Raw genomic sequence first — 13,142 nt, 5'->3', positions numbered from 1 at the left:
TAGATGTGAACTCCGTAGAGTTTCCAGTGGCTGGATTTTCACAGGTAGATCACCTCTGGGAACTTAAACTGCTATTAGTAGCCAAGCCAATTAACCATTTACACCCTTTAGGGCCTCCCTCCCATCTTACCCAATTGTAAAGCTTTGAGGGGTCACACTGCTTTGAAGAAAACAGTTTAAGCTTTGTAGCCTATTACATGCGATTCTGACTCTGTGGCCCTTCCTAGCCTCAACTTTTCCACATGGCTTCAGAGTCCAGCCACACATCCATCAGGTTTAACAATTCCCAAACATTGTTTACACAGCCACACACTTCTGTACATTCAGTTTCCTTCATCAAGTCTAGCCTTCATCTCTTCTTGGCTCATTCTTCCTCATCCTTTACAAGTTGACATAGTGGTCTCTCTGCTTTAAAGCCTTTACTGATTCCCTGAGTGAGGTGGGAGGGACAAACACAGAACTGTCTTCTTTACAGTCACAGAGAGCTTCCACTCATTTTATTCATTCATGGAGGATTTGTTAAGCATCTACCATGTACCAGACACCATCTGAAGGATACAGAAAGCAACAAGGCAGATATGAATGAGAAGAAAATGAAAAACTCCACAAGAAAATGAACAGAACAAAAATATGGAGATCATAGTCCAGTTGAGGGTGAATTATCATAAACTAATAAATAAGTAAATATTTAGGTTAAATGATGATGCATGCTAGGGAGAAAACTAAAATAAAATAAGGGAGATAGGATTGTAAGCTGTCAGATAGGTTTGCTATTTTCTGGGAAGTCATTCTGGTAAAGATGAAACTGTCTGTTCCTATAAAGATGTACAGACTCAAAAACCCTATGGAGCAGTTCTACTTTGTCCTAGAGGGTCACTATGAGTCAGAATCAGGGGATTTTTTATGATAACATTTATCACATTTTATTTTAATTATTCATTCATCTGTCATTTAGTCTCTTGTTAAACTATTTCCTTTTTATCTATCATTCCCTGTCCAGTGCTCAGCATGTAAGTGAAGAGTAAAAAATGCATTTGGAGAATGGAGAAATGACTACATCAAAATAATATGGAAAACTATCTTAGAACTTCTACCCCTAGTCAGGGGAATTGGAATGTATGAGACATACAAGCTACCATGCAGTTTCTAGCTGATACAAACTTTGCCTTGATTGAGAGACTGGCAAATGGTCCTAGAAAACAGAGCCTTTAGGATCAGTGGAATCTAGTCATTTGCATGAAATTATAAAATCACATGCAAAATTTAACATATGGCCTCACATCTTTCGAAAGATCTACTCTGTTCACCCTGCTTAATTTCTCTTTCCTTTAGTAGTTTTTGTCCAGTCTATTTCTTTCATCTCTTACAATCATCTCAGGCTATTTACTAGATGTAATGGTGTTGTTGATGTTGTTGTTGTTAAGTGCCATCAAGTCGGTTGCAACCCGTAGCAACACTGCATAGGGTTTCTGAGAATGGCTGGTGGGCTTGAACTGCCAACCTGAGGTTCAAACCAATTTAGCAATCCAGCACATTAACCCACAGCGCCACACCAGGACTCCATATAATGAGGACCCACCTATTGTTCCAAGTTCATAGTCCTGTGTTTTGTGCTTTGTAGAAGTCACGGCATCCACGGTTCAGCTAATGTTATTTTTTTATCTATGACAAACACCACAAATCTCTTTGCAACAAGCTTGATTTTGTTTCTCTCGTTGGTTTATCCACCTGAAATATAAAATGCAAGTCTTAGTAGTGTCATAAAGCAGGAAAGATTTGGCTTTGTAGTTATTTTAAATGGGTGATATAGGGCTATGGAGCTGAGAGTGGGATTTCTTCTTTTCACCTAACATGAAGAAGGTGCAAATCCACGTCCATAAATTAAGGTCCTCATTTTGCACCCTATAAACCATCTCAAGATGTTGTTAAGGGAAAGTGGAATCTCATCAGGAGCTACTTCAAAGATCAGTTCTTCGTGTTCATTAGAACAAGGTTAAATGATCACATGTGGCACTGCTGTGAGCACTTGTGTTGGGCATAATTTTTGAGTGCTTGGTACCTGGGATTCATGCTGCAATATTTTGCTTATGATTTCAAATTTTGCTCAGCACATTGACATTTATTGGTGCTCTAAAAGCACAAGTGATTTAGTAACTTATTTCATTTTTACGTATCAGGACATAACATTTGGATTCTACATCCCTATATATTTGTCATATTTATAGGTGCATGTAGATGAATTTTTTAAAGATAGTACTTTTTATATATTTTCTAAGAATTTTCTAATTAATATGATTGCATACAGACTGCTATGTGATAACAGTGAGCTGCTTGTGATCCCAGCTTGGTTAAATAAGTGAACAATGCATGTGACGACTTTTCAAGTGTATATCACTCTCTCTCAAATGGACTTTAAGAAAACAAAGGCTTGTTTGTCTTGTCCTTTATTCTTTAAGTATTTGCTGTGACATTTATCAAACTTAGCCACAAACACAAAGTATAAATTGCCTCCCTGGAATTCATACTTGGCGTACTTGTAAAGTTCTCTTCTGCTTTCAGTGGAGAGAACAAATCATTTTCCCCATATTTGAGTTATGCATATTATTTTGTTGTGACAAGGATTTCCACAAAGGATTGCATTTTCAGATATGTGGCACAGTCGGATAAACACTGGATGGCTAATTCCATGATCCTCAGTTCAAACCCACCAGCGGTTCTCAGAAACCCTATACAGAGTCGCTATGAGTTGGAACCAACTCCACATTATACAACAGACTTAAGAAATTTCTGTAACAATGGATATTTCTTCAAGGATGTATAGAGTTATATAGCCAGTACCCACTGTCATCATCTTTGAATTGATTCCGACTCATAGTGAACCAATGTAGGGTTTCTGACATTGTAAATCTTTACAGGAGCAGAAAGCCTCATCTTTCTCCTGATAGCAGCTTGTAGATTTGAACTACTGACTTTACAGTTAGTAGTCCAGTACTTAACCTACCGCACCACCAGGGCTACTTGTTATAGCCATTGTTGTTGTTGTTGTTAAGTACCACTCAATTCTGATTCATAGGGTTTCCAAGGAGTGGCTTGTGGGTTTGAACTGCTGACCCTGCAGTTTGCAGCCCAGTGCTTATCCTGCAGCACCACACCAGGACTCCCTTTTACAGCCAAAAAACTCTCTAAAATAAGTTAAAATAGAGCATGTGTAAAATGTCATGAATAGAATAGTCTTTTTATTAGTACAGCAGCTTCTGAGATCTAAATATTTATGTTTTTCATCAAAAATAGTTGCATCGACAATGATAAGATTTAAGAAACTCCTGAAGAAGGATAAAAATAAAATTTGGCAAATTCTGAATCTTAGACAGATTACATAGTGACACTGTATAGGATTTCTGAGGTGCAACTGGTGAGTTTGAATCATTGACCTTGCATTTCAACCAACATTTCAGTTCAGTGCTTATCTTCCAGTGCCACCTCATTAACATGACCTTATTCTGCCTCATTAACCTAAGGGGCAGTTCACTCCACAATGGGACCATAATGATAGGTATGTTGTTGCTTGTTGCCAAATGCTGTTGCGTGGGTTCTGACTCATAGTTACCTGTATAGGGTTTCTGAGGAGCAGCTGGTGACTTTGAACCACTAACCTTAGCAGTCCAGTGTTTATCCCACAGTGGCACACCAGGACTTTAACCGCAGGCATAGAGGCTGGATTTACAACACATCTCAGAATCATCAGGTCACCAATTGCAGATCCACCACTGGGAATCATTGCCTGGTCAAGTTGAAACATATTTTTGGGGTACACAATTCTATCTATGACAGGATCAAACTGGAATGAACCGTTTTGAAACCTTACATTGTTGGAGGTGTTTGTTCTTGTGAATTATAGGGAAATAATCATGCAGAGATGAGATTATGTTTTTAAAGTAATGACTGTTTTGCAAAGTCACTGATATTCTGCTCACATGTGGTCTTTATGCAGCAAAGCAGGTATTGGTGAGGTCTTCGAAGGTCATCAAGGACCAGTGACAGGAATTAACTGCCACATGGCGGTGGGTCCAATTGATTTTTCACACCTGTTCGTCACATCATCATTTGACTGGACCGTCAAACTGTGGACCACAAAGGTAAAAATACCTTGATTAAAATTCTCAGTTGTTAAATAGGGGAAAAGGATGCTTTTCATTCCCTGTGGGTAGCTCTCAACAGTTGCAACACCTGAATCCTCTTTCAAGTGGTTTGGTACTGGGAACTCTTTCAATTTACTGGTGAATCTGGTCTGCCCCAGAGCTAATTTAGTCTCACTTGCATAGTTTATTTCACTAATTTGTAAATATTAAATAAGTAATACTTGAAAGCATTCTAATTGTAAAGAATTTGAAAGATTCAAATTATAGTAAAGCTGAAGTCTTCCTTAAGTAATATGAATGCTGCTCTCCATATCCACTTTGCAGTCTACCATCTTAGTCTTCTCCCAGAAGTAACCTCTGCTAACAGCTTAGTTTCGCTCTTTCAGAGTTACACGTGTAGCATTTGCATGCATACATGTGTACCTATGGAAATATATAAGCCTTTGACAGTTTTAAGCTTGTAAGTGACTCTGTAATATTTATGTTTTAAAAGGTCTCTTAAAGACGGTGAACATAACTAATGTTGCTCAACTGTAAGCATAAAAAAAGCTGAAATGTTTCATATATTTTTGCCACTATAAAATAAAGTTTTACAGAAGGTCATTCCAGCTTTACTTGGGAGCAAGAGGAAAATGAAAAGAAGGAAGGTGCATTAGTCCGGGAAGGAAGTGATGGTGGCTTGAGCCAGTAGTTTAGGATAGAGAGAAGCTGGTGGATTTAAGAACCACTGATGAGGTAAAAGTCACAGAATTTGGAAATGGATTTGATGCTATAAGGAAGGTGAGAGAATGAGGCAGATGAGAGAACCTGGTTACTGACTGGGGCAACTGGCGATTTGTGATAGTATTCACTACAATGGAGAATTCTGGAAAAGGGGCATGTTTCTGAAGAAACTCTATGTATGTTAGTTTAAAGTGGCTGGGGGACACAAAGGGGCTTTGTTAAGTGCTTGGCTGCTAACAAAAAGGTCAGCTGTTCAAACCCACCAGCAGCTTCACGGGAAAAAGATGGAACAAACTGCATCACAAAGATGAAAGCCTTGGAAAGCCTACAGGGCAGTTCTACTCTCTCCTGTAGAGTTGCTCCTCGCCCTAAGTTGCAATCAACAGCAATGGGTTTGGGTGGGGCACAATTCAAGGTCTCTATTGTTGTTGTTAAATGCCATCAAATCATTTCCTACTCATAAAGACCCTGTACAGAGTTTCCAAGGGGCAACCGGTGGGTTTGAACTACCAACCTTGTGGTTTGCAGTCCAGTGCTGCTGATCCTATAGTACCACCCCAAGAGTTCAGAAGATCTCTATTAGGAAGTCTGATATGTGGGATGAAACACAAGAGAAATCTCTGGACTGAGTTATCATTGTTGTTGTTAGTTACCATTGAGCCAGTTCCAGCTCATGGTCACTCTGTATAGGGTTTCCAAGGAGTAGCTGATGTGTTTGAGCTGCCAACCTTGTGGTAGACAGTCGAGTGCTTATCCTACAGCACCACATCTGGACAGTGAGAACTTAGTAGCCGTCAGAATAGAAACAATAATTTAAAACTATTAGTCAAATGAATGAACTTTAAAGAAAGACTAAGACAAAAGGCAGAAAAAGAGGACTATTTAGGAAATAAATGGGAGAAATGTAGTTTAAAAACACCATGAGAAGTGGGACAAACACTCTAAGTTACTACGTGGTATCATGAGCATCAGTGGAGGAGGCTTGAGTCAAGAGAACAGAACTGACTTCTAACCATTTGAAAGTACGTACAGCCTCACTTCTCAGGGAAATGGAAATGAAAACCTATATTTAGCTGGATTATTAAAAATCCAACAGGTTGACAACATATTCTGTGGCAAGGCAAAAAGAAACTAGCCATTCTCATGCATTACTGGTGGAAATGCAAAATGGCATACCACTGTGAAAGGGAATCTGCCAATTGCTAAAAACAATGTCTAGGAATCTATGTCAAAAATACACTAGCAAAATTCAGAACACTTGCTGACGGGTACTGAGTTTCTGTTTGGAGTGATGTAAACATTTTGGAACAAGAGAGTGGTGATGGTAGCACAACATGGTGAAAGTAATTGCTGTCCTTGAATTATTGTTGTTGTTGTTGTGAAGTGTCATTGAGTTGCTTCCAACTCATAGTGACCCTGGATAGTGTTTCTGAGGAGCAGCTGGTGGGTTTGAACAGTCAACCTTGTGGTTTGCAGTCTGGTGCCACACCAGGAATCCGGTCACTGAATTATATATTTCAAATGGTTTCAAATGACAAATGTTTTATCATATGTATTTTAAAGCAATAAAATTACACTTAAAATTAAAATAACAAAATAAATTTAGTCACAAGGATATTTGTTCTCAGACTTCCTGAATAGTAAAAGACTGGAAACCATCCAAAATGTCATCAATAGGACACTGAATAAATACGCTAATCAACACGAGGGAGGACTTGTCAGATGTAGACAATATGAAGAAGATTTCTATATGCTATTATGTAGTGATATCTAGGGTATATTTTCTAATGAGCAAACAGGGTAAAGAAAAATGGAAATAGCATTCTGTGACTTGTTAGTATAACATGCATATTTTTTATTTGGAAGGGAAAAGCACCCACGTACACAAAAATTACTCACCAGCCGCTCCTGGGTAACCATACACACAGTTGATAAGAGTCAGAACCAACTCGACACACTTAACAACAACCAACACAAAAATGGAGTCTAGGGAAGCAGGCAGCTAAAAGACATAGATATAAAAGCCAGACATTTGAGTATGCCTTGTTTGTAATCTGATTTTGGTGTCATGTATATATTTTATGCATTTATAAAACAAAATAAATAAGAAAACATTCATTAAAAATTTAAGATAACATGAAACAAATCAGTCTTACTGTGGTTCAAGCTCATGGCAAACCCCCATAGTAAGGAGTGATTTTAAGTGACTTTAAAACATTGCATTTTGAACACATATTCCTAAAGACATAATTTTTAAGGACGAAAAAGAACTTTAAGGAAAAGGAAAAGAAAAACCTTAAATAGCGTCTATACATATTATTAAGGAGCTCTGGTAGCATAGTGGTTACGAATCGGGCTGCAAACCTCGGGTCAGCAATTTGAAACAACCAGAAGTTCTGGGGGAGAAAGATAAGGCTTTCTGCTCCCGTAAAGATTTACGGCCTCGGAAACCCTGTACAGGGTCGCTATGGGTCGGAACCGACTCGACGGCACATACATATTATTGTGCTGCTTGTATTATTTCTGTTATTCTGAGATCACTGTGTTTGTTTTTCCAGATAAATCAGATGACTAACTATGCAGGTGCCTCTGAGAACGGGGATTATGAACTTGGTTGAAAGGAGATTCAGATGTGTGATGTAAAAACCCTGTAGAATTTTTTATTTGATTTGAAGTAAGAGCTCATAATGTATGGTGGTGGCGGCGGTGTATCGTGGAGTTGGTTCCAACTCACAGCAACCCTGTATAGGGTTTTCAAGCCTGTAAATCTTTATGGAAGCAGAAAGCCTCATCTTTCTTCCGTGGAACGGCTAGTAGTTTCGAACTGCTGACCTTGAAGTTAGCAGCCCGACTCATAACCATTGCGCTACCAGAGCTCCTTCATAATGTATACTATCTTTAAGTTTAAAAAGAATACTTATTCACAGCATTATCTACCACAAATACCTAGAAACAATGGCCAATCTTGAAGCAATAACACTCCTAGTATCCACATTGTGTGGTCTAAATACCAGGTCCACTAAAAGAAACCGGGGGGTCATGGAGACATAACTAATCTCACGTCTAGAACAAGAAATGTGAAATATCTCATCCTAGCAGAAAACAAGGAAGCTACCAACCATTATGAGTTTCTTGTTAAAGGACTAGGATGTCAACCTGAATTAGCTTCTGTTGGCCAAAAATCATCAATTAATCATCACCATCATCAGGTACTGTCAAATAGGTTCCAACCCAAGAATGACAGTGTGTGTAACACTGCACGCACACACCCCCTACATCATTTGAGCCCATTGTTACAGCTGCTATGTCAGTCCACCTGGCTGAGGGTTTTCTTTTTTGCTTACCCTCTACTTTACTAAGCACAAATTCCTTCTCCAGGGACGGCTCTCGCCTGATAAAAGGTCAAAGCAAGTGAGACAAGTCTCACCATCCTCACGTCTAAGGAGTATTCTGGTTGTACTTCTTCCAAGATAACATGTTTCACTCTTCTTTCATTCAGTCCACGATATATTCAATATTCTTCACCAGCACTTTAATTCAAATGCCTCAATTCTCCTTTGTTCGTCTTTATTCATTGTCTACCTTATGCTCATGCATATGAGGCTAAGGTGCACTTTATTTTATTTTTATGTTTTATTGTGAGTTATATGAGAGAACCTCAGTTCCATATTCATTCTATCGTATATCATTACATTGTCATGGTTCCAATCCCCTCCATGCATCGTCTTCCAACCAAAGGGCATATCCTAGAAGCCCGTGCTCTACACTTCCCACTCCCCCCTCAGTCTTCGGCCCACAGTTCCTCTCCCTCTCTGGATCCAAAGTCCCCAGCCGCTTCATCCCTCCATGTCATCATCTCTGTCTCCATCTCAGGCATCCCCGGTTCTCTGGGTGGTGTCCCGTTCTTGGCTTTTATCCATTGGTGGTCCCAGAGACCTCCGCTCCTAGACTGGAGAAATAATCGCTCTCTTCCTTGATACAAAACATCTACCCTTGCATTTCCAACACTCACAATCCGTCTTGATAACCATTATTCACTACAGTATCGCACGTAACCCATCTGTATTTCATTTCATCAGCTCCACCTAGACAAATTGGATAGTACTCGTTGGTGATTCTGCCTTCCTCCATACCCCCTAGGTCTAGGTTCCCTCTTGAAAGCTTGTAAGCCAGTTACTTCTTGCCTTTGTAGTCCCTCCCTCCCCATTTGGGTATCCAATGTCCAAGTTGCCCCTCTCTGTCTACTCTGTGTGTGGAGGGGGTGGGAATGTTTCTTGCTGTAAGGATTTGTTGCCTCTTTTGTGTCACTGCATTCATATGCATAGGTTAAGTTCATCAGTTTGGATCAGTTCAGCCTTCTTCCCCCACCCCCACCCCCTCTTCTTTCTTCTCCTGGTTGAGCTCTGATCATCCAGTCATCCAGTCCTGGTCATGTGGGTGTCATCTGCAAGTGTGGGTGTTCTTGTGCACATGCCCTCTCTTCCCATCAGCCGGAAACTCCATTCTTCACTTGAGTCCTCCGTGGCCACTTCACTGACTCTGGGCCCAGGTGTCCTCGGGTCTCCTCGCACTGCTTGCCAACCAGGTCTCCAACTGGGTCCACAGAAGCCCTCTGAATATTGTGAGGCTTAGTTCCTCGCCGCTTCATTGCTGCTTTTACCCCATTTCTCCCCAACGGTGATGCGTGTGTTTACCAATCCAAGCGTGCATTTCCACCGAGTCTCAGTTTTGGGGGGGCGGGGCGCTACGTTGGTAGGACCCAACTGACTGCCCCAATGTCTCCTAGGGGAGCAACCTGTTTGTTCCCGTAGTAGCAGTCCATCTGTCTCCATTGTGTCGTGTTTTTCCTATAGGTCTTCCATTCGAGACATAGACATATCTTTTGTTCTTATCATAAGGTGCACTTTAGACCTCATAGTGACATCTTTGCATTTTAACACTTTAAAGAGGTCTTTTGCAGCATACTTGCCCAATGCCATATACTTTCAGTTTCTTTACTGCTGTTTCCATGAGCATTGATTGTGGACCCAAGTAAAATGAAATCCTTCACAATTCCAATCTTTTCTTTGTTTATCATGATGGTGCTTATTGGACCATTTGTAAGGATTTTTGTTTTCTTTTTGTTGAGGTGTAATCCATATTGAAGGGCATAGTCTTTGATCTTCATCAGCCAGTGCTTAAGTTCTCTTTCACTGTCAGCAAGCAAGACTGTGCGATATTGCAGGTTGTCAATGCGTCTCCCTACAATCCTAATGACCATTCTTTTTCATATAATCCAACTTCTTGGATTATTTGCCCAGCATAGCTGGACTGCAAGGTCAGTTTTAAGGCATGCTCATCACTTCACGCTCACCAGCTGCTTCTTGGAAACCCTATACAGGGGCGCTATGGGTCAGAACTGTTGATGGCACTTAACAACAACAGACTGAATAAGTCCAGTGAAAGGACTTGACCCTAATACACTCCTTTTCTCGTTTTAAGCCGAACAGTATCCCATTATTCTGCTTAGTGACTGTCTCTTGATCTATGCACAGGTTCAGCATGAGCAAAATATAGTGTTCTGTAATTCCATTCTTCGCAAAGCTATCCATGATTTATTAGATCATTAGTGAGGAAAATAAATTCATGAATTCACAATGATACAGAAAAAAAATACCAACAACAACTTCCCATTGGTCTGATTTGGAGAATACTAGAAAATCAACTCATTATTTTGAATGCTAGTAAATAAACCAAAGAATCAAACATTGACTTGCCTTTTCTGTATTATTTCTACCTCAGAGATGCTACCATGGAAATGTGAATACTAATTGGGTATTTCATTATATTTATGAGTTATTCATTTGTAGCTGTAATAATAATATGTGATCATCAAAAAAGAGGAAACCCTTAAAAAGATGGGTTGACACGTGACCGCAGCAATGGGCTCAAACAGCCAAGACTGTGAGGACAGCACAGAGCTGGACAGTATCTCTTTCTACTGCACAGAGGGTCACTATGAGTTGGAACAGATTCAATGGCACTAGTAACAACAACCCACCACCAAAGAATTCTATGCTCTTCTATCTACACTGCATCAAAATGGCAGTTTTGGCATCTTCAGAGGGCTCAAATTGTATTTCTTTTAAATGTTGAGTTTTGGGGAACAACAAGAAGAAGAAAGTGAAGTGGTAAGATCAGGGCTTTAGGGTAAAGGGGGTATGGTTTCCCAATGAAATTCTCAAAGGATAGCCCCTGCTACCTTTTAAGAATAAGCAGATGCACTGTTATGATGGACAAAATTCATTGGCACAACTTTCCTGGCCTTTTTTCTCAGTAAAGCAGTTTTCAATTTTCTTTACCCCTCTGACCAGGGCTTTGTACTATGAATATATTTGAAACCTTCCAAAATAATGACACCAAACCCTGCCTCCCAGAACACTCTGATTCTCTACTGGGCCACACAGAACTCAGACAGCATACTCATAGTTATGAGGTTTATTAGGGAAGTTCTTAAATGCTATTGAGTCGGTTCTGACTGATAGCAACTGGTAGGTTTGAACCACCAAACTTGTTGTTAGCAGTCCAGTGTTTATCCAAAAGTACCACAACAGAAATTTTAACAGATTACAATACAGGGTCATAAAAATGCTCATGGCACAGTTGTTCCAGTCAGCTACTGATAAATGCTCACAGAGCACACCACTCCACCATAAGCCTTAGCCTCAGGCACTAAGCTCTAGCTCCATAGTTCAGCAAACTTAGCTCCCCCACTTAAATGCCTGGAGGCACCCAAAGTCACTCAGCTTTATTTGCTCTCAGCCCACTGCTCTCTCATGCTCTGGATCTTGGTTCTGCTGCTGCTGCTCCTCTGCCATTTCTCTGATGTCACGGCTATCTGCCCCTAGATAGAGGAGGTTCAGTTTACAAGGATCTCAGGGTCCAAAGGACAACACTCCACGGCTGGTTCTTTATCTTTGATGATAGTGAGATCCCTCTCTTCCACTTCTGAGATGGCTCATTTTAAACCCACGTTAGAATTCCAAGTTTTCACAATTACAATGAACTCTGTTAACACCCACTGCTGAATTATGCCGTCCTATCAGTATCTTCTCCCATCTCCTTCTTACCCAGACATCCCAGGAAAACAGTCTTTTGATAGGAGTTACAAAGATAAGGCTAGAAGAGACATCTAAAGTAAAATCCCTTAGAGTTACTAACCATTTATGCAAGAGTATGACCACAAACAACCTTTTTATCTTAATAAAAAAGGTAAAGGGGGAAGAAAAACTATTGTTTTGGAAATGGTGACTTTTAGAGTTTTCGTTTTTCTTTTTTCATTTTTGTTGACTGAGACTTTTAGAGAAGAAGAGAACTGGGAAAGAAATAAAGTCCGTAACTATTTTTAATTCTTTCTGAGAATAGCAGTTACCTTAGTAATATTTATTCTAAAGTAATTGGGTACCCTGGAGTAATTTTATCATTTAAGCAAAGGCACAGAAAGTTATGAAATAGTCTCACTTGGTAATTGGATTAGGGATACCCTGATGCCTAAGTTGTTGTTGTTAAGTGCCGACCCATAGCGACCCTGTACAGGGTTTCCGAGGGTGTAAATCCTTACGGGAGTAGAAAGCCTCATCTTTCTCCCGCGGAGCAGCTGGTAGTTTCAAACCGCTGACCTTAAGGTTCGCAGCCTGATTAGTAACCACTACGCTACCAGATGCCTAAGAGTACACATTAAACCACATAAGGAAGATCCCTCTAAATTGTAGAAAGAGTTGATAGTAACAAATAAAATTTTGATTTTGTCAGAAATCAGTGAAAAAATAGTCTTCCATATAATGCTTTGTTCATAGAAATAAATATTACATGAAAGGAAAACCAAAAACAATTTCAAAGACAAACCAAACAACAGGAAAGTTTGATAACATAGATGTGTATTCTCTATACTCTATTGATCAAGGACTCATATTTCTACCACAAAGATTAAAATATTAGTAAATAATATCTGTATTTCAGGAAAGAATGTTATGCTGGAATTAGCACATGAAGAAAAATGAATCTAGAAGCTTGTAGTAAAGTTCATATTCATTCTCTTTGTAGAAGGTTGTTAGAGAGAAAATAACACATCACATTCTTTTAGAGAGAAGCTCTCATTTTAAATATCAGAACCAAGAAATAGAATTTCTCTACATGGGATCTTAGAAATATTGTTGTTGTTGTTGTCAGGTGCCATCGAGTCGGAACCGACTCATAGCGACCCCATGCACAGCAGAACGAAACAATGCTCGATCCTGGGCC

The 13,142-nt window shown here is 39.7% G+C and overlaps 1 protein-coding gene across 4 annotated transcripts in view; it reads left to right on the top strand.

Moving 5' to 3' along the window:
- The window catches only part of DYNC1I1 (dynein, cytoplasmic 1, intermediate chain 1), a 416,457-nt gene that overhangs the window by 345,617 nt on the left and 57,698 nt on the right, over positions 1-13,142 (top strand). For all 4 annotated transcript variants that reach the window (XM_006834266.1, XM_006834268.1, XM_006834267.1 and 1 more), the window contains one exon: positions 3,992-4,136. In XM_006834266.1, coding sequence (XP_006834329.1) covers positions 3,992-4,136 — 145 coding nt within the window. The remainder of the gene's footprint in view (positions 1-3,991; positions 4,137-13,142) is intronic.

This window comes from Chrysochloris asiatica, unplaced genomic scaffold, assembly GCF_000296735.1.
Source record: "Chrysochloris asiatica unplaced genomic scaffold, ChrAsi1.0 scaffold00010, whole genome shotgun sequence".
Classification (NCBI taxonomy): Eukaryota; Metazoa; Chordata; class Mammalia; order Afrosoricida; family Chrysochloridae; genus Chrysochloris; species Chrysochloris asiatica.
This window is presented reverse-complemented; position numbering and strand designations above follow the sequence as displayed.